Source organism: Somniosus microcephalus, chromosome 8, assembly GCF_052327205.1.
Source record: "Somniosus microcephalus isolate GS21.2 chromosome 8, FLI_Smic_1.0, whole genome shotgun sequence".
NCBI classification, from domain to species: Eukaryota; Metazoa; Chordata; class Chondrichthyes; order Squaliformes; family Somniosidae; genus Somniosus; species Somniosus microcephalus.
Window position 1 is genome coordinate 36498951 of NC_140994.1, and position 21436 is coordinate 36520386.

Here is a 21436-nt window from a genome sequence, read left to right on the forward strand (position 1 = left end):
CAAGGCTATTCTCACCTTGCTGCAACTGCCGGGAATCCCGAGGCCTGGGAACCCCACAGTTAAAGCAGGTTAAATCCGAGGCTTCCAGCTTCATTATCATATTTAAAGTGCCAACCTGCCTCCTGGGAGCGGATTGGCCCCCTGCCCCGCCTCTGTTAAAATCGGAAGTGGGTGGGTTGGGGGTCGGGATTCAGATTTTTAACACTTTAATCTCCCACCTGACCCCAACCCATCTGTTTTTTGGGGTTAAAATTTCCCCCAAATGCTTGCTATAAGTCCAGAAATGCAATGTAGGCAGTAATTGCTTGTAATGTAGGTCATCGACCTATGAGGTCTATCTAGGACTGAGCAGAGTGATGAAGACATTACTTCCTAGTCAGTTGTAAAATGTATATGTAAGCCGCTTTTTGGCCATAGCACTAAAAAAGAAATGTGCAGGTTGCTGTGACTATTTTATGTAGCAGTTACCTCATTTGATAACTCTCCTATGAAGCGCCTTGGGACGGTTTATTTAATTAAAGGCACAAAATAAATGCAAGTAGTTGTTGCCTCAAAAAAATGCTGTAACTGCCATATAATTGGAGGTTAATGCAATGAGTTGCTAACTTCAGTGCAGCTGAGCTCCATTAATGTGTTCCTAAAGTTGCTTTATGATAAAATTGAGATTAAGTACAAGTTCACAGTTTGTATCTTTGTTTTTGGACTTCGTATAGGGGCATTGAGTGGGCAAGCCTGGCCAGTTTTCTTTCTTTTGCCACCTCAACACCGAACAACCTGGGATTAGTGCGGAATGAACTACAGCTGGTAGATCTACCAACAGGTCAGGAGAACAGAATTTGCTGCTGAATGATATTATGCACAACTGAAATTAACGATGAATGATCAGTTACCCCTTGAATTATTCATAGGCTGACAAACCTAATGGTTCGTTGAAGAAAAGTACAAAATTGAAGGGTCTTGATATAGAAATGCTATTGTTCAATGCGAGGTTTTATGATAAATTTTGTTTGCAATTAAAAGGAACTTTCCAGCTTTTTAACTGACACTGTTCTTAATTGTTCCTCTAGTCTTGTGAACTTGTAGCAAAGTTGGGACAAGTTCCTCTGAAGTAATTTGAATTTACTTTTTTGTGTTTAGTGTTTTGTCTCTCTCTATTCATGCAACCTTCCATGGCTAAGAGAATTGACAGTCATCTTGTTCCTAGTCCGAGCCTGATTGCTGTTAAAAAGTGTAAGAGAAGGGATTGTCAGTAGACTGAAATTAAATCCAGCTACATCAGGATATAGCTGTCTCCACTTTGGGATTATATATCCTTGATTCCTTGTTTTTTATGAAAGGGTGGTTAGGACAGACAGGCAGTTTGTGCCCAATCCCCTCCTTCTGCCCCCCCTGCCCCATTAATGGCGCCCCACCTCGCCCATACTTCCCCCTCTCCCCTAGCCCTTCCCTCCTCTATACCTCACTCCCTTGCCCCCTCACTCCCCTCTCCCCTCCACTACCTCTCTCCTAATTTCCTCTGTCCCTCCACTATTCTTCTCTCATCTGCCCCTCCTTTTCTTCTCCTTTCCTACTCTTCCCCTTCGTGCCCTCCCTATTGCCCTCCACTTCCCCTCCCTCTCTCCATCTGCCTGGTTCCAATTATCACCCAGCCTTCAACTATGTTTGACCTGAATACTGCACAGGTTCTTAACTCCCTACGTGAAACTCCATGGGGGACTGACTTATATGTTCAAAGAATGATGACTGCAACTAGATCCAAGAAATCTTTTTCTTTTGTTTAAGTTGTATTCAATTCCAGCCAATTTTTGCTATTGCATATTATCTATGGAATTGAAGAGAGATGCTGAAAATGTCCTATTTTATATTTTGCATCTTTCAGTTTTACTGGAGAATTTATATTGCTGAAAAAAGCAGACCGTTGGAGCGCAAGCTTATGTTTTTCAGGCAGAGGAGTATAATTTTTTTCTCAGTAGTATTAATCATTTTAATAAAGTGAGTTCTCCTAATGTTTTAACGTGCAGCAATGCCCTGAAGAGATGAAAGAAAATGTTAATCTCAATACTGTTTGAATATATTTGAAATAATCTGGAGTGGTTTTTACCATATAAGAAAATATCTTAACTATTGTATCCATGAAATGTATTTTATAGATATTCCAGTAGGTTAATGTCATTGAAATTTATTAAGCTTTGTTGCATTGCAGCACGAATGAGTTTCATAATGTCTATAAAGTGTTTCCAGATTCACAGAGCTATCATTACTTAATGGATTTTTGTGTATTTAGATTGAAAATGGGAGCTTTTTCAATTTGTAAACCATTTTTTCATATTTCCAGAAAAGATTGTTTTTTATTCAAAAGTTATATTTCTAAAATGGTGACACTAATCAAGTAGTTCATTAATATAAATTGTGTATTAGTGGGAAGTCTTCCGCTGTTTCATTATGTTGATACGAATTTTTCTTCAAACTACAGTTTTTTTTCACGTTCTTTTCTATGCAAAATTTGATGCACATTCTGGTCATGTCCTGTATTGGGCTGCTTTGGATGGCAGTTGGGGGTTCATAAACCAAAAATAAGACTGTTATTCAAAATGGTACAACAACAGCTATGTTTGAAGGTCAACGTGGGTCTAAATTAAAACATACAGTACTCTGATCCCTTAACGTAACTGAAGCATGACTGTTTCCACTGATTTGGGTGTCTTGCAACTTTCCCAAACCATTAAAAATAACCAAATCTCTAGAAATAGGCCCAAAAGTATTAATATTAATTCATTATAACTAATTTGCATGCTGATGGTGATGCTTGCTCTTTGTTGCATTTGTAGCTTTGATCTTGGCAGTGACACTAAGCTGAAGGAGGTCACAATAATAGTTCCAGTGAGCTGCATAAATAGCTAGCTACCTTTAGTTTTACAGTCTGCTCTTATTTCTGAGCATGTAGCAATGTATCTTTTAACTTGGTAGCTTTGTATAGAAATTTCTCTAGCCTTTTGGAAGGTGCATAACCAGAAAGTTGTTACTGTGTCTTTCAACAGCTGCTTGAGTTGCTGCCAGTGCCGTAGGGATTTACCCATACTGTAAATGGGGTGCTTTCCAGAGCACTGACAACAATATAGAACTGCATCAAATATAAGGGGTTCAATCATATAAATCTGACATACAAAGAAGCATTGCAGTGGAAGGCAATATTAAGAGACCTAATAAGTTAAAGTGCAAGGAACAATTTTTAAAAATATGAGTCTCTGTGTATATAAATGTGCTTGTGTGCTAAATCTATAGGTAGAAATGTTATTATCTTGTTAATCTTGGTGCAAGAATATTATCAGAAATTGGGAGTACAATGGTGTAAAATATATGTATAAATCAAGAATGTGTGGCGTGACATGTATTTGAAATACAAAACAAAAAACCTCATTCGAGAAGTTGTCATGATTTGATTGATGCCATTCAAAAATATTAGTTTGCTGTAGTTTCATAGAATACCTCAGATTGACATTATTTATCAAATTATTGAGATGCGGTTTGATTCTGTTACTGTTGATCAGCAGACGGCATGCAATGGAATAGATTGAGATGTGGGAGATTTGGCAGGTCAATTACATTAGTTTTTGTCTATTCCATGGGGTTTGATTTTCTGATTCTTTGTAAATAACTCTACTTCCTAGGAAGAAGTATTGCATTTAGAGGTGAACGAGGCAATGACGAACCACCAATAGAAATGATTAAAGTGTCCCATTTGAAGTAAGTATGGCTGTGTTCCAAAATGCTCTATTATCCACTTAACCTTGAGCTTTCATGCCTTCTGTTTTTATAGTATTAAAAATTGCTCACTTGCCCCACTGCTGTTTTGTTCACAGCACTGTATCGGATATTTAGAGGTAGAATGAACAGTGGTATTTAACCTTGGAAATGTTGTTGGCTAATCCTATTGATAGCTGAATCACTTAAAAGACACCATGCTAATTACAGTACTTAAATTTGAGAATATAGTGCATGTTCATTCTTGTGCATAAGCACTGTCGCTCGCACTTTTTGTAGCTCGATACTTACATTGTCATTGATCTTGGGCTGATGATACCTCTGAAGGGCAGAGCAGCAGAGGTTCATAGATGTGTCCATATTGATTAGATAAATATTAAGCAAATGCGTTGTTACTTAATCAAATTACAAAATGATTAAATAGATCTTTGGCTCTTTTTGCAAAGATTTATGTGCTGGTTTTACTTATTCACTAAAAGTCGCAGTTTATATGATAAATGTCTTGCTGAAAATAGCATTTAGACCATGTCAATCCAACCTAAAGGATGATATATTTGTTTTATTTAGGCAGTTCTTGGTTGTGGTGTTCAGAGACAAACCTTTGGAACTGTGGGATATTAGAACTTGCACTCTCCTTCGTGAAATGACAAAGAACTTTCCCGCAGTAACGGCATTGGTATGGGCCCCATTTACCATCGGCAATATAAAAGTTTTCTGGAAAATTGTGCTGCTTGTATGGTTGTGTGTGTATGTATATATATATATATATTTATTTCAATTAATGTAAAATTGCTAAACATGGTACAATTTCAGTAAGCTAGTTGTCGTTAAGGAGGTGATGTGCTGTAACTCGGAGCGCTTAATTATCTTCTTGTCTTCTTAGGCAGTCCCTCGGAACCAAGGATGACTTGCTTCCACACTAAAAATGAGTTCTCAGGTGACTGATGAGTCCAATGTGAGACCTACAGTCTCTGTCACAGGTGGGGCAGACGGTGGTTGAAGGGGTGGGTGGGTGGGGTGCTTGGGTTGACGTGCGCTCCTTCCGCTGTTTGCGCTTGGCTTCCGCTTGCTCCCGGCGAAGAGACTCGAGGTGTTCGGCACCTTCCCGGATGCTTCTCCTTCACTTTGTGTGGTCTTGGGCCAGGGATTCCTCGGTGTCGTTGGGGATGTTGCACTTTTTCAAGGAAGCTTTGAGGGTGTCCTTGAAGCGTTTCCTCTGCCCACCTGGGGCTCTCTTGCCATGTCAGAGCTCCGAGTACAGCGCTTGTTTTGGGAGTCTTGTATCGGGCATGTGGACGATGTGGCCCGTCCATCGGAGCTGATCGAGCGTGGTCAAAGCTTCGATGCTGGGGATGTTGGCCTGAGCGCCTATCCTGTCGATGGATTTGCAGGATCTTGCGGAGGCAGCGTTGGTGGTACCTCTCCAGTGCTTTGAGGTGCCTGCTGTACATGGTCCATGTCTCTGAAGCATACAGGAGGGCGAGTATCACTACTACTCTGTAGACCATGAGCTTGGTGCTGGGTTTGAGGTCCTGGTCTTCAAACACTCTGTTCCTCAGGCGACCGAAGGCTGCACTGGCACACTGAAGGCGGTGTTGGACTTCGTCATCGACATCTGCCCTTGTTGACAGTAGGCTCCCAAGGTATGGAAAGTGGTCCACGTTGTCCAAGGCCTCGTCCTGGATTTTGATAATCAGGGAGCAATACTGTGTGGCGGGGGCAGGTTGGTAGAGGACCTTTGTCTTACAGATGTTTAGTGTAAGGCCCATGCTCTCGTACGCTTCGGTGAAGGTGTTGACGATGGTTTGAAGTTCGACCTCCGAGTGAGCGTAGACGCAAGCATCGTCTGCATACTGTAATTCGATGACAGAGGATGGGATGACCTTGGATCTGGACTGGAAGCGACGGAGGTTGAACAGTTTCCCGTTTGTCCTGTAGATTAGCTCCACTCCAGTGGGGAGCTTATTGAGGGTGAGATGGAGCATTGCAGCCAGGAAGATCGAGAAGAGCATTGCTGCGATGAGACAGCCTTGCTTGACCCCGGTCCGTATGTGAATTGGGTCTGCGGTGGATCTGTTGGTCAGGATCACGGCTTGCATGTCGTCGTGAAGCAGGCGAAGGATGGTGACAATCTTTTGAGGGCAGCCGAATTTGTGGAGGGCACTCCATAATCCCTCACGGTTGACAGTGTCGAAGGCCTTTGTGAGGTCAAAGAAGGCCATGTACAGCGGTTGGTGGTGTTCCCTGCATTTCTCTTGTAGTTGACACGCAGTGAAGATCATGTCCATTGTGCCCCTTAGTGGGCGGAATCCACATTGCGACTCTGGGAGGAGCTCTTCAGCTACTGGGAGAAGGCAATTGAAGAGGATTCTTGCGATAACTTTCCCTGTGGCAGACAGCAGGGAGACTCCTCTAATTACCGCAATCGGTCTTGTCACCTTTCTTGAAGATGGTCACGATTACGGCGTTTCTGAGATCCCCTGGCATGCTGTCCTCCTTCCAAATAAGAGAAATGAGTTCATGTATTCGCGCCAATAGTGCTTCTCCGCCATGTTTTAACGCCTCGGCGGGGATTCCATCTGCTCCTGAGGCCTTGTTGTTCTTCAGTTGTTGAAAGTCCTTTTCAACCTCATGCCGGGCTGGGGTTGTGCTGAGGTGGTGGCGGGTAGCATGCTGCGGGATGGAGTTGAGGACACTCGCGTCGAAGACAGAGTCTCAGTTAAGGAGATCTTCAAAGTGCTCCTTCCAGCGGGCACTAACTGCCTCTCTGTCCTTGATGAGTATCTCTCCATTCTTGGCCCGCAGTGGGGTAGGACCTTGGGTGCTTGGGCCATAGGTGGTCTTGACTGCGCTAAAGAATCCACGCACGTTGTGGTTGTCGGCTAGCTACTGGATCTCCTGCGCTTTCTCCACCCACCATCTGTTCTTTAGGTCGCGAGTTTTTTGTTGGACCTCGGCCTTCAGGCGTCTGTAGAGCTGCTTTCTTGCTCTCGAGTTCTGTTGCTGTTTCCAGATCAGGAGGCCTTGCACTTGCAGCTTACTAGCTCCTGGATCTCCTGGTCATTCTCGTCGAACCAGTCTTGGTGTTTCCTGGTAGAGTGACCGAGCATCTCTTCACAGGTGCTGATTATGGAGGCCTTGAGTGCAGACCAGGCGCTGTGGACACTCTGTCAGATTCACTGGAGTCGTCAGGTTGGTTGTGAGGCGCAGGCTGAATAGGGCTTTTTTAGCAGGGTCTTTGAGTGCTCCAGTGTTAATTTTCCTGAGGCATTGCTTCTGTTGCCGCCGTTGTTTTGGGGCTACGTTGATGGAGATGACAGAGTGGATTAGACGGTGGTCTGTCCAGCAGTCATCAGCTCCTGTCATGTCGAGGGTGATGCCGACGTCTTTGCGGTCTCTCGCTTGGACGATGACGTAGTCCAGCAGATGCCGGTGATTGGAGCGAGGGTGTTGCCATGAAGTACTTGTCTCTTTGATGGAACAAGGTGTTGGTTATGACAAGGCCATGTTCTAAGCATTTCGTCAGGAGGAGGGTACCGTTGGAGTTGACTTTCCCTACCCCCTCTCTGCCGATCGCACCTCCCCAGAGGTCTGCGTCCTTTACAACTCTGGCGTTAAAGTCGCCAAGGAGGATCAGCTTGTCGCCCATTGGGACTCGGGACAGGGATTGTTCGACGCTGGAGTAGAATTCCTCTTTGGTCTCGTCTGTGGTTTCCAGTGTTGGGGCGTATGCACTGATAACTGTAGTGCACTGGTTCCGGGCTAGGGTGAGCTGAAGGGTCATGAGGCGTTCGTTTATTCCACAAGGGGGGGTCTCAAACGTTCAACTGGCTCATTTTTTATGGCGAAGCCGACCCCATGGAGGCGGCGTTCTTCTTCAGGTTTGCCTTTCCAGAACAATGTGTAACCACAGCCTTGCTCCTTGAGTTGGCCTTCTCCTGCCCGCCGGGTCTCGCTTAGGGCAGTGATGTCTATGTCGAAACATCTGAGCTCCCGGGCAACGATAGCAGTACGGCGTTCCGGTCTGTCGCGGTTGGGGTTGTCCATGAGGGTCCTGACGTTCCAGGTCCCGAACTTCATTTTAAAGGGCGTGAATTCTTTTATCGTGGGGTGGCCGTTGCACACAAGCTACCACACGGGCTTGACAGAGCAAGGTCTTGGTTCAATGGCAAGGGGATCCAAGACGATTGGAGACCAGGCTCTGCTACAACGGCCTAGCACACACACACAAACATACTCCTACAGGAAGATTTTAACTCCACATTAATGTTGCCCCTGAGGATTAGCGATTAGATTTTTAAAAATCTTTTTACACTTCAAAATTTATGCTCTGATTGCTAGGAAACAGTCACGGGAGTAGTTAAATCATGCAGACCAGAAAGGTCCCAGCAGGTTCAGTTCATGGTCAGTGCTGATTTAGCTGATCTCAGTAGGATACAACAATTACACTCCTAGGATAGGAAGGGGGAAATCAATATGCACTCATGCCCCTGATCGCTGTCTAGCAACCACCGATGGAAGTGTTTGAATGTGGGATCAGACCGCATCGGGCTCACCTGTGAAGCCTGACTGATGCTCTGCCAGTGTTCACATATGATAATGCCACCTGGATGAGATACTGGAGTGCAACTGACACCCCATGGAATTGCATCCCAGGAAGGAGTCGTCCATCTTCAGGAGAGTAGGTGAAGAAGAAAATTGGCAGAGAAAATTAGCAAGAAGGAATAGGTCTTTAAAATGGTTCTGTCCTGTATGCGCCACTGCTTGAGAATTTGTTTTGTGATTTAATTGGTTGAATTTTAATGTCTTCTCTTGGAACTACCTTAAGTGTTCTTGAAGCCCAGCTTTACACTGTTTTTCAATGAAAATTGTCTTTTGCACGCATTCATTTCTGATGCGGGGAAGTAGCCCTTTTTCTGACAACTGTCTTGGTCTATTATGGATTTTCTCCTTTGTTTTCCCTGTGTGCATGGCAAAACAGATCCCTACCATAATGATTGTGTAAACCGTTATCCACAGATGTAGTCATGATGCAGTGTACATAGAAGAAACAAAAAAATACATTCCATCAAAAAAGTGAGCCAGGCAAGGGAGACACATCACAAGCTGCTGGATAAGAAGTTATGTTCACTTTGACACTATCAAGAGGCCACATTCAAGCACAGCAAATCCAATTGGCTGAAGAGGAAGACGACATAAAAGACTGCTTAAGAATACATTTCACATATGATAAATTTAATTCATTGATAAAATGAACAGCACTCAGCAAAGAATAACTCACAATGAGGAAGAAACAAGCTAAACAATTCAGCCCACATTGGAAATGAGAATTGCTGCAGTAAGGAAAGTGAGACGCCCTCCCACACAAATAGTTTTCAAAATGAAAAATAACACTCAAAATCACTAGAAAAATTCCAAAAGCAATGTAATGCACCTGAAAACAAAAAGAATTGACCCAATTAAAATAAGGATAAGGAAATGAGCATCAACTGATCCAAATTTGAAATGCATACTGAAACCGTAAGAACTAACAAGGTGGCAACACTTGCTATTAGCAAGAAGAGTTCCTGTATGAAAGTGTCTCCTGGGATACATACTTGTCATTAACTAGAAAAAAAACTCCTTCTCGTAACAATTTACAATACCTTATTTCAGAGCAGTAACCTACACTGCACCTCGGTGAAATTAGCCAGCAACCTTATGTGACTGCTGAAACTGCCACCATATCCCACAGGAACACTAATGTATAGAGGCAGGCTATTAAAAAGATAGATTAATCCAGGAGGTCCATAGAAAACTTTAAAAAGCTTGTTTTACATATACGGGAAAGAAAAATAGAAAATTCTGGAAATACACAGCAGGTTTATCAGTATCTTAATAAGAAAAGATGAGCATGGAGACTCTGAGTTCTGTCAGGGGCGCCTCTACTCAACACGCTAACCTATCTTTTCTGGCAGATCTCCGTATGCTCAGCATTTTCTATTGGTGTTATGTACTTTTTGGCTTGCTGTGGTCTTGCTCAATGTGCAGAGGGACAGGCTGCATTGTATTCAGCTTTGAACTAGAGAGGGCAGCTCTTGCAGCAAGCACCTGCAGCTAAGCTCATATGCTTAATAGTTATGTGATGTGATGAAGATGAAAAGCAACTTATCTTTTATCTTGAAAGTGGACTGTGACGGAACAGGAGTTGGGTTGCAGATGTAAACTGCAGAAATCTCTCTCTTCTCAACATCAATTACCACATCCAGGAATTCCCTCTAGCATGAATAGGAGTAGGAGCCTCTTCCCACTATTCCTGTCGCTCATGATTGACGAGCCTTCTCACATGGCTGCAAAGATAGCTTTAGAAACTGAGGGAAGGGGGCTGGGGTGTGGAGGCTCCTAAACAGTTCAAGTGGTAGGACATGTGTAGTTTATTTGTCAGTAAATGATTAATCGACCTCTACAAGTGTGGATATTTTGTATTCTTTGAGGAATTTCTACTGTTTTCCTGCTCCTGTGCCGTTCCACCTATTTGAGGATTCAAACCCAGCTGCTATTATCAGTTCTTAGAGTGCACGTGCTGTTTCACTTTGATGGTCTTCTCCTGAAAGTTAGAAACATCTACTTTGAATCTTACATTTTTTTCAAAATATAAGCGTGTGGAAAGGCAGGTAGAGGGGAAAAGGGCCCAGAGCTCCAAACAAAGGAAAATTAGTGTGTGATGATTTGATGAAACCAACATTGAAGGGCAGAGAATTAATATGGGTAAAATGTCAAGGAGAAGGATAAGAAATCTAAAAATGAAGCAGAATACAACCCTGGGGTTGTGGCCTGTTAAAGTGAAAATTAGTGAGGATATAGTAGCATACATTGTTTTTTTTTAGGTAATTATTATGTTAAAAATGTTATTTGTAGAAGTATATATTGAGGGATGGGCAAGGAAGCAACATACTGCTGAAAGAAATAGGAGGGAAAATTGCAGACATTTGCTCAGAGACCGTTAAATAAGTAGACGTTTCTTATTGTTTGAATATCCCAGGAATCAGTCAAATTGATTTGTGCCCTGCGGACGTGTCAAAATTTCCCCACAAGTTGTATATAAATAGATGTTGGATTTTTGCAAAAACTTTTAACTGCTTTTACTCTGTAACATTAATGTAGCAGGTTTTGATCAAGTATTGCGGGATCAATATCTCTAATAATGGTTACTGAGCCAGAAATATTTTTTGAATTTTTCTCTTCTGAAAATTCAGATTTAAAATCCAATCAAGATCCGTTTGTTCCTTAAAATAAAGCCCAGTATTTGCATATTTAATTAGACTAGCAGAATACAGATGAGAAAGTGACGGAATTGTCATGAGTATTTTCATAGAATCATAGAATGTCACAACACAGAAACAGGTTATTTGGCTCATCAAGTCTGCATTGGTATTTTTCTCCATATGACCTATCTAGTCTAATCCTTCTCTCTTGTTTGCTCCCATATTCTTTAATATACCTCTTTTCAAACAGCTATCTGATTCCCCTAATTCATGGGCTCCTCTTCAACACGTTTGTGGCAGAGAATTCCACATTCTAACCATTCCCTGTGTAAAGAATTTTTTAAACCTCATCTTTAATTCTTTTTGTGATTATCTTAAATTCATGCCCTTTCATACCTTCACTGACGAGTGGAAAAAATGCATCGTTATTTACCCTATCGTAACCCATTATAATCTTGGAAGACTTCTATCAAGTCACCCCTAACTTTCTGGGTTCCAGTGGAAATAGCCCTAACCTCTTGAGTGTTTGTTCATAACTAACTAATCATTACCGGTAACATCCTATTGAATCTACACTGCAACTTTTCCATAGTTTTTTATATATTACATCGCATCCATCTACAGTTAACTGCATCTACCACCTATCTGCCCCTCCTGCTAGTCTTATCTGTGTCCTCTTGCAGACTTTCACAAATCTTGTAAAAAATTAGCTACTCCCCTCTCCTCGCCCCCCGGGTTGGTGTCATCAGCAAATTTGCTGTCGCTCCCTCAGTTCCTAACTAGATCATTTGTGTTCACTTTTGTGTGGCTTTACTAACATTTCAGGAAAAACTAACACATTCACAGAATTACAGTATGTTCTAGAATGACTCCCAGAAGTACATGAATCTTGGTTTCAGTGTTGATTATGCCAACGCAAATTAATAAGAAATCTGATCAAATAAATCCGTAGAGGAAATGCATAATTGAGGACTGTGTTGCTGATTTAGTAAATTCCAGATTTGGTGTCCCACACCACTGGAAATCACGTCATCCAGCACTAGGTGTACTGATGTCACCAAAGCCCTGTATGGGGTTTTTAAACATCCAGCAAGACTTGTATGGCCACCTTGTGTGTCGTAGTCATTGCGGGACAATGTTATAGCTGACATCTATGCCTAGACGGTGACATAAAGGGTAGAAGAGTGATCGCTGACTTTTGATAGGCTCAGTTTAATATATTGTGTAGAAGAAAATGAGGAATATTCTTTTAGATGGGTTGACAACACAGTGGAATTCACTACGCTTCTTTATCTGCAGGAATGGTCTCCTTCCCACAACCTGAAGAGTCTGCGGAGAAAACAGCTGGCAGTTCGAGAAGCCATGGCCAGACAAACTGTCGTCTCTGATGCAGAAGCCAGTAACGTTGAGTCGCCTATGATCAGGTGACTTAGAAAGGATGGCTGGGGTTAATAGGTTTGATTTTGCAAGGCCCTGATGGTGTGGGGTGTAGCGGGTAGCAGGCAGGGGCCAGAAAATGAGGCTGCATTACCAGCGTGCATGGGTCTACTATACCAGTATGTATAACACTGGTGATCCCGCCATAACAAGATTCCTCTCTTTACTATGAGTTTATTTGCCAGCTGTTCTAGCCCCAGACTGATCTCTTGCTGCATAAGAGATGAGAGAAGAGACCATTAGTTTTGCTTCTCTCCGATTCTAGTTAACCACTTCTGCTATATTTGGTACTTGGAATGATGGTGCCATAGTGTGCCTTTTTAAGTGATTTGGCTTTTAAGTCAATTAACTTCACCATGCGTGAATTATTATGATTATCATAAAGGTTAAGATGTATTGATTGTGAATTCAATAAATCTGATATTTTAATTCTCCAGTTTGCTGCAGGAGGCAGAAAGTAAAGCTGAAATTAGCCATAATATTTCTGCACGTGAGCACTTTATATTTACTGACAACGATGGACAGGTCTTCCATCTCACTGTAGAAGGAAACTTGGTGAAGGACGGGGCCAGAATTCCTCCAGATGTAAGTACAATTAAGGGCAATTCTTGCTGTGAAGTAATGGGTTTGTTTTGCATACTGGCTGAAGTGCTGTCAAATTGCACGACCTACCAAATGACCCACAAGTAGAAATGACAATTAACCATCTGGTATAATAAGAGCAGATGCAAAATTCTGTGCTGTTACTAATAGTAGTGCCTAGATATTTTGGGTTTGTCATGGATTTTAATTTACAAGTTTCAATATTTAGAATCAGTGAACAGCATTAGGTGAATTTAGATGTTTATTTTTTTTATTCGTTTATGGGATGTGGGCGTCGCTGGCAAGGCCAGCATTTATTGCCCATCCCTGATTGTCCTTGAGAAGGTGGTGGTGACCCGTCTTCTTGAACCGCTGCAGTCTGTGTGGTGAAGGTACTCGCACAGTGCTGTAAGGGAGGGAGTTCCAGGATTTTGACCCAGTGACGATAAAGGAACGGCAATATACTTCTAAGTCAGGTTGGTGTGTGACTTAGAGGGGAACTTGGAGGTGGTGGTATTCCCATGCGCCTGCTGCCCTTGTCGTTCTAGGTGGAAGAGGTCACGGGTTTGGGAGGTGCTACCGAAGAAGCCTTGGCGAATTGCTGCAGTGCATCTTTTATAATTGAAACAACAGGTTGAATATAAAGATACGAGACTGGGTTAATATTCTCAAATGCTAGTTGCATTTAGGAATAAAGGATTATTTATGCAGATCATTCATCCGAAGATTATAGAGTAGGCTGTACATAGTCTGTGGAAAGATTGGGCTTGATTGGCTAAATGACCTTTTCTCTAGCTCCCCCACCCATGCTTCCTTGTGTTCTGCTATAACTGTGCTTTCCAGGTGGACTGAGTTGTCCAGTAAGTTAGACACTGGCCTATCACCTCAGGGACCCGAGTTAAAATCCAGCTCAGACTGTTGGGATGAGAGTTTTCTCTGCCCATGATCTGTAAAGGTCCCAATATTAATCCAGTTCCTAGTGGGCAAGAGATCATGGCAAAAAGCTGACCCTAATTGATACTAAATTAGAGATTTCAGTCAAAGAATCAAAAGATTGCTTGACATTTGTCTGATACACGTGAAAATCCATCTCCGTGCTTTATTTTTTATTCGTTCATGGGATGTGGGCAGCGCTGGCAAGGCCAACATTTATTGCCCATCCTTAGTTGCCTAAAAGTCACTAAACCAGAGCTTCTATTTGCACACTTTCTCCCTCACCTAACCCCAGAGCTTAGGTGCAGATTTGTAAGGCCAAGGCTTAGGAAATCCCAAGTGTGTGTCGGAGTGCTGCTGGATTTTAGCCAGCAGACAGAGCCCTGGTAAGCTTCCAGGATCAGCACTGGCTTTTGGCATTATCTGAAGCTGGGTGGGATGAATCCTAGCTCCCAGTGACTGGTCCTTCTCGCCTTCCAGTTCATTAGCCATATCCTGGAGTGCTGTTGACCTCCCCGCCTGACCGATTATTGAGTCTGTCACAGTGGAGCCACAGGGTGAATGGTGTGTGAATTGAAAAAATAGTAAGATGATGTAATCAAGGCTGTTCTTCTGAAGTTTGGGTTGAAATACATATTGGGCAGAGCGAAGCTTTTATTCATTATTCCAAGGAGAGATCTGTCCTGCAAACTTTGTTGCAGAAACAGAAAGTGTTCTCTGAACAGTGTCTTACTAGGGAGAGCAATTGCGGTGCTCGGTGATTGCCTTTGTTGGAGTGGGGTCTTTGCATGTTTGAATTTGGCTGCTGTGTTCAATTTTGTGCTGAGCTTTGCTTTCTAGTTATATTTTTTAATGCAGCTGAGTTTAACCATTCGAATTTGGATCTGGTGACTGGAAGCTCTGTTTTCAGCACTGCTTTAGTTGATTTAGGATTTGTTCACCATTGAGGGAACACTGCTGAGAACTGACCTTTCTAACAGGCAGCTCCACCAAATTCAAATCGGCAAACCCAGTGGCATAAAGATATAATTAGAAATAGAAATGGAATGGACTGCAGGAGGCTGAGTCACTCGGGCTTTGCGGGGCCTGTGCTCATGGCACTGACTGTATTATGAAAGAAATCCTTTAAATCTCTGCTTCCTGATAAGTGCATTAATTCTCGTGATAATTTCAAATGCACGTACAGCCAATCATGGGGTTTTTTTTGGAGGTAGGGAATTATTTTAATTTCTTTTTTGTTGTACTGGTCTGCCACACTCAAAAGTGAAGTTCAATAATGATTTCGGTGCAAATCATTGTGCCTTTATAGGCTGGATAATTGTGAAATGCTGGTCCATTCCTAGATTGTATATGGCTATAAAGTGCTTCAGCATTTGTATGGTGCTATGCTATACAGTGTTGCTGTGGTTACCAATTGTTTTTCAGGCTGAAATATTTTGTTTTCTGTTTAGCTTCCTGTTTCTTTATACAGGGGTAGTATAATTAATTGTAAAGTATCGGCAGCTTTCCAGGATGTTTTTAATGAATTCTTGTTGCATTTGTAGGTGCCTCCCTATACAGTAACTGATATGCTTACATATTGTTTTTTAACATGCAATACTTGTGTTTATCTATAAGGAATGTTTCTTAAATGGCAGACTCTTCACTGTAGAGTGTGTACTGCATTCATTTTAATGAGTTTCTGCACTTACCGATGCAATGTACAGCATTTTTGTCAGATGTTGATGTTTCAGAGACCCATGTGAATTTCTGACAACAGTGCTTTCTTCAATTTCACTTAGTTTGATTTTTAAATTTATGAATTAATAAATCTATAATTTTATTTCAAAATAAGAGCACCATGAGAATATTACATTCCCTTTAAATGCGAACAGCACTAGATATTACCGATGAGCTTCACTCTGGTATTTTTTTAATGGGGCCGTCTAATACTGTCAGCACAACTGTGCCTTAAATGTGACTTACTGTGGAATTCATTAACTGTTGTTGGTGATTATTGTAGTAGGGGTGGGTTCTGTTTTTATATCTCTGCTCTGTATTCTCTGATTGATGGTGAAAATGGCCTGCGATCTGGAAAAATCTACGCCCTTACCTGAGGGATAACGGGACGCACACGTTTCCGCTCCTGGGCCTCTCCAAACTGCAAGTGCGCAGGGCCCACGTATCCCAGAGGCTCATGTAGTTCGCAGCGTCCCAGGGATCACGTGGGCCATGGAGAGCCAATCAAAGAAGGGAATCTCCCTTCATACACTTGACAGGAAGACCTGTCAAATATATGAATGGAGATCACCCCAAAAACATAGTAAAACTTTAAATAATTTTTTTTTTTAATCACATTTTTAAAATGACTTGAAAAAATAATTAAAGTTTTTTACAGGGCTAAAAATAAACTTACCATTTTTTAAAGTATTTTAAATGATAAATCAGTGAAAAATTTTTTTTTTTTTACTTTTTGTCAACTCTTATCCTGGTAAAAGCAGGCCTTACACCTGCTTTTACCAGGCGTAAGATTTCTAAGGGTTTTCTGCGGGCGGAGGGTCTCCAAAAAGCGGAACTATCCGCCCGCAGAGGCCCTTCTCCAGGGCAGGTGTCCGATCTGTCGAGACCTTTCTTGACAGATCGGAAATGCCGGTTTTCAGCACATGCGCTGTGCATGCCTGAAACCGGCATTTCCGATGTCCCTGCGGGTGGGTACACAGTACGCATTCACCCATAGGGATCGGAATATCTGAGCCAATGTTTCATCCGAAATAGCTTTCCCTATCCCATAATGGGAAGCTGCTGAGTTAAATTCAAAAGTCAGTGGATGAATCACCAACTGTTGTACAATTAAAGCAGTCTGAAAGGAGCCTGGGAACCCATGAACATAGCTTTGGTAAGAGTCCAAATGATCTTAACTTGTTGAGAAGTGCAAGGTAGCAGACCCTGTCAAAGGCCTTGGACATGTCCAAGGCAATAAGAAATGAATCACCAAATTACCCGAGCAGAGCTGCACCGCATGAGCAAGATGATCCTCAGTGGAAGCATAATTGTGGATTAGACTAGAATAAAAGTTCCTGTCCAGATAATAAGAAATGATCTTAGATGTGTGAAGCAAATAGAGCTTTTCAGTCCCAAAATGTTCGTTATTTTTAAATTTACTGATTATATATGCTTTAATAATGCTGTCTTTAAGCTAAAATCACAAAGTACATAAATGCCGCTGTATGATGTTAAGGTCATAGTCTCAAGTGTATGAAGACTGAGTTCTACTAAAATTATACAGGGTTCTATAAATCACGTAATAAGCAGAAATCATCAACTAATCTTCCATCTACAGTGTGTATATAGTATATGCACCAGAATGCAGTTTGCTGCTGTAGTACAATTTTGTTTTTCTATTGAAACATTCAATCTGTTGAAATAGCTCTCAAAACTAATTGCAGGGAAGCATGGGCAGCATTACATGCATTGCATGGAAGGGAGACATCCTGGTACTAGGAGACGTTGATGGGAATGTGAACTTCTGGGATTTAAAAGCTAGACTTTCAAGGTAAGGGATATTAGAAGTTCTGGAATGTTGCGTCTAGTAGTAAAATGTTTGACTATCCTAAGGCAGTGTGATGTTTCGGCATTTTGGACAACCAGGGAGCAACTTTTCGGGGGGGTCGATGGGGGTGGGGGGGGGGGATCAGCGGCACGATTGGTGGTGGGTTGGGTGGGGAAAAAATTTTTTGACAGCGGGTAGGGAACCCACTGTCAACCCACTTCCACGCTAATCTCCCAGATGTTGGGTCTGTCAGTGCTGAACAGACCCGAAACCAAGTGGCAGGGGAAGCAATTTAGATCAATAAGAAATAACAACAGAAAATGCTGGAAAAACTCAGCAGGCCAGGCAACATCTGTGGAGAGAGAAATAGATTCAACGTTTCAGGTCGAAACCCTTCGTCAGGACTGAAAAAACACAGGGAATGAAACAGATTAAAAGGCCAGTTTGGGGGCTGGGAAATGGGGATGAAAGAACAAAGAGAAGTGAAGAGACATTAAGAGGTATTCAAAACGAGACAAGATGGTGCTGGGACTAGTAAAGAGACAAAAGACGGCTCTAGATGAGGTGTGAAATGCGCTGGCAGAATGAGAGACAGCTGCCACTCTCAAAGCCACTTCCGAATGTGCACACACATCTGTCCTAGAACGCAAAGTGTTGAAAATAAAAATGTCAATGTTTGACAGCACATTAATAGAAACGTCACATGAACATTGGCTAAAACACACAAGTGCCTAACCTTGTGTGTTATTAGTTGGTATGATTGGATAAGGATGAGGGTGAATGTGAGGGGTGGCTAGTGAGATGGGGAAGTGATAATGTAGATAGAGAGGGATGGGTGGAGGTGCAAGGTAAGTTGGTGTGAATAAGGATGTGCAGAAGTAGGGTAGGGAAGGCAGAGTGCTGGGGATGTGATGAGTGGCACAGCAGGATGAGGTTAAGTGTGGCTTTGCAGTAACGTTTCATGATCTATTGAGATAATTGAAAGGTTTGCACCACTGCAGCCTGGTCCTCCTAACGACATCCCTGCTTGTGTCTTCCTGTGCAAGGTGCAACCAGGCTGCGTTGATCTCCTGGGGAGGTCTCTTCCGCCTATGGGAAGGGACGAGGACCGCCCTGTGTGCTGTGACTCCCTCCATAAGCATATGGAGGGAGTCATGGGAGAGCCTGGGTGCAGCCATGCACCTTTGTGCAGTGCTTGTCAGTGTTTGCAGCACCTCAATGCTGTAGAAAACTGACAGCACAACTGTCAAAATCAATTTGCGCATGGTCCCTTTAAGGAAATCGGCTGATGACGCATCATCAAATGACGTCATCAGACCCGCTTCCTTCAGTTGGCCGGGAAATGCGCTGGGCGGACTTAACAAGCCCAATCAGTGTAAGATCACTCTACAGAGCGGGCTGGAGCCAGCAGCGGGGTCGCACCCTGCCACCGACCCGGCCGCACTGGACCCGCCTCGGTAGGTAAGATCGCAGCCCCAGTGTTTGCCGTGCTGTAATACAGTGATGCGGGTTCAATTCAGAGGTTTGGGTTGGGGTCCACACTACTTGGTTGTGACTCTCCACTGCATCATTGTCTTAATATGTGTTTGATTTTTTTTTATTGAAAATAAGCTGATGTTGAGGCTCATTATTAAAATTCTTGCTTTGCATTAGAATTTGATGGGATTTATTTTGTTGTTTAATAGAGGAATTCCTACTCACCGTGGCTGGGTAAAGAAGATCCGCTTTGCTCCTGGAAAGGGAAACCTGAAGCTGTTGGTGATGTTTAATGATGGGGCTGAAGTCTGGGATACCAAGGAGGTAGTAAATGTGTAGTTTAATCTTCCCTTGTTCCTCTTTTCTTTGAAAGTATTTCTTACGATTTAAACTTGTATCATGCAAGTTAAGTTCTAGTTCATAATTTAGTAACAGCACATCAAGCATTATGTCAAATTTATTATTTCATTTTTTGAAATTGTCACATATCCCATAATATGCATTTGATCAAATACACAAACTATTGAAATAAATTTAATGAAATGGCTTTAACTGCATTAAAAAATATATATACCTGTATAATTAATCAGTTTAGAAAATTCTGTTTTAAGATTCAAATGGTAAGCAGCATGAGGACTGGTCGGAATGTCAACTACAAGGTTCTCGATATAGATTGGTGCAGTTCTGATAAAGTGGTTCTGGCTTCAGACGATGGCTGTATCCGGGTCCTGGAGATGGCAATGAAATCGGCAAGTTACAGAATAGATGAGCAGGACTTAACAGGTGTGAATTCACATCTAAGTGTAAAAGCATGGTATGACTGAATATGTGTGCTGTATAGCTTCTGTAAGAACTGCTCAAATGCTGCTGAGATCATTTTTCTTTCAAAAGCATGTACAGGAAACTCTTGTTTAAACGGCACCTAAATATCCGGAATTCTCTATTAACCGGCAAAATTCTCACTCCTAAAACAACACCTCAATAACCGGCAATGTGTCCGAGTCCAAGTCTCCCGCGGTGGCCGAGTTAGTCAGTGGGGGTAGTTCTCCAAACTACCACTACTCAGCTTCTTGGCGCTGTCGGAAGTCGGAACACCTCAATACCCCTGTAACAGGAGTCTGACTCTCCCGCGCTGCCGGTAGTCTCTTCTGATCTGCCATTTTACAGGGGTACTGTGTGTCTCCCACGCTGCTGGTAGTCATTGCATTGCATTAACTGGCAATACTGTACTTAATTGAGTATCTTCCACCATCCGTTTAACAACATTCTGTAGGTCAGTACCCAATTACTGTATACTGCACATTTCTTGATTTTTTTTATTTTTCTTTGTTAAAAAATAGCCTCAGTAGATAACCCTCTCCGTCATCCGGAATTTTTGATCAACCAGCAACACGTCGGTGCCGGATACCAAAGAGTTTCCTGTAATCATTTTTGATATACATGAAAAGGAATGCAAATCCAGACTGGGTAGCGTGAGAGACTGTTTGGGAAATCGACAGTTTTGCAAATAAAAAAAAAATAATAAAAATACACTTCCTTTACTCCCCTCAGTATCTTCAGGTGGCCTTTCAGGGTACAGAATGCATAGAAACTTTTATCAACATTAGCTGCTATATTTTCCCTAGAAAATACCATAGTATCTAGCAGGGGGAAAATGGGAGACCTTCTGATTCCCGATTGGAGCACCGTCCCACGTGATCCCAGGTACGCTTCTGCAAACAGTGCGCCCCTGGGATCCGTGGGCCACTACGCTGCGCTCAACCCTGTAGCATCTGACAGCAACTTTTCGATAGGGGCCTCGCAACAGGTAAGTGCGCATTCAGTTTGGATGCCAGCAGCGTAATCCTTAATTAATCAAAATCCGGGCCGTAATTTCTAGTGATAAATGGTAAAGAGCAACTCTAACTTTCCCTTCCTCTTTCAGGTTCTGAAAATTATTCTTGTTACCCAACTCCTTGCTTATCTTTTTCATCCCTCCCTGTTCAAATCCCATCAATCTGGCTTCCTTCCCACCCAAATCACTAAGACTAAGTCACTGGCAACATTCTTTGTAACTGCGGCCATAGGTTGTTATCTCTCCTTATCCTTCTTGGCATCTCTGCAGTTTCCAACACTGAACACCATACCAGAACACCAGGAATGTGGCCTCCTTCCATCCTTGACCTCCTTGTATTCTGTGTCTATATGTTGCACCTCAGTGACATTAGACATGGAATCAGCTTCCGTATGTATGTCAACAATGCCTGTCTTCATCGCCACTCCTGATCACATAACTCTTGCTGTGCTGTCGAATATCAAATTATGGATGAGTTAGAACTTTTGCAATTCAACATTGTCAAGACCGAAGTGTAGAGATTCACGTATCTCTGGTAAACAGGATCGAGTGCAAACCAATATGGTGGGTATATTGTGTTTAATCAGAGTTTAGGACGGAATAAAACACATTAGTAATACAGCAAAAACATACGACCGT

General features: G+C 42.4%; 1 protein-coding gene across 1 annotated transcript in view; it reads left to right on the plus strand.

Annotated features, from left to right (window-relative positions):
• The window catches only part of wdr11 (WD repeat domain 11), a 122259-nt gene that overhangs the window by 69263 nt on the left and 31560 nt on the right, over nt 1–21436 (plus strand). The window contains exons 12-19 of the mRNA XM_085994549.1: nt 714–820; nt 3669–3744; nt 4330–4438; nt 12306–12430; nt 12881–13028; nt 17384–17490; nt 19173–19287; nt 19575–19746. Of these exons, the coding sequence (XP_085850675.1) occupies nt 714–820; nt 3669–3744; nt 4330–4438; nt 12306–12430; nt 12881–13028; nt 17384–17490; nt 19173–19287; nt 19575–19746 (959 nt within the window). The remainder of the gene's footprint in view (nt 1–713; nt 821–3668; nt 3745–4329; nt 4439–12305; nt 12431–12880; nt 13029–17383; nt 17491–19172; nt 19288–19574; nt 19747–21436) is intronic.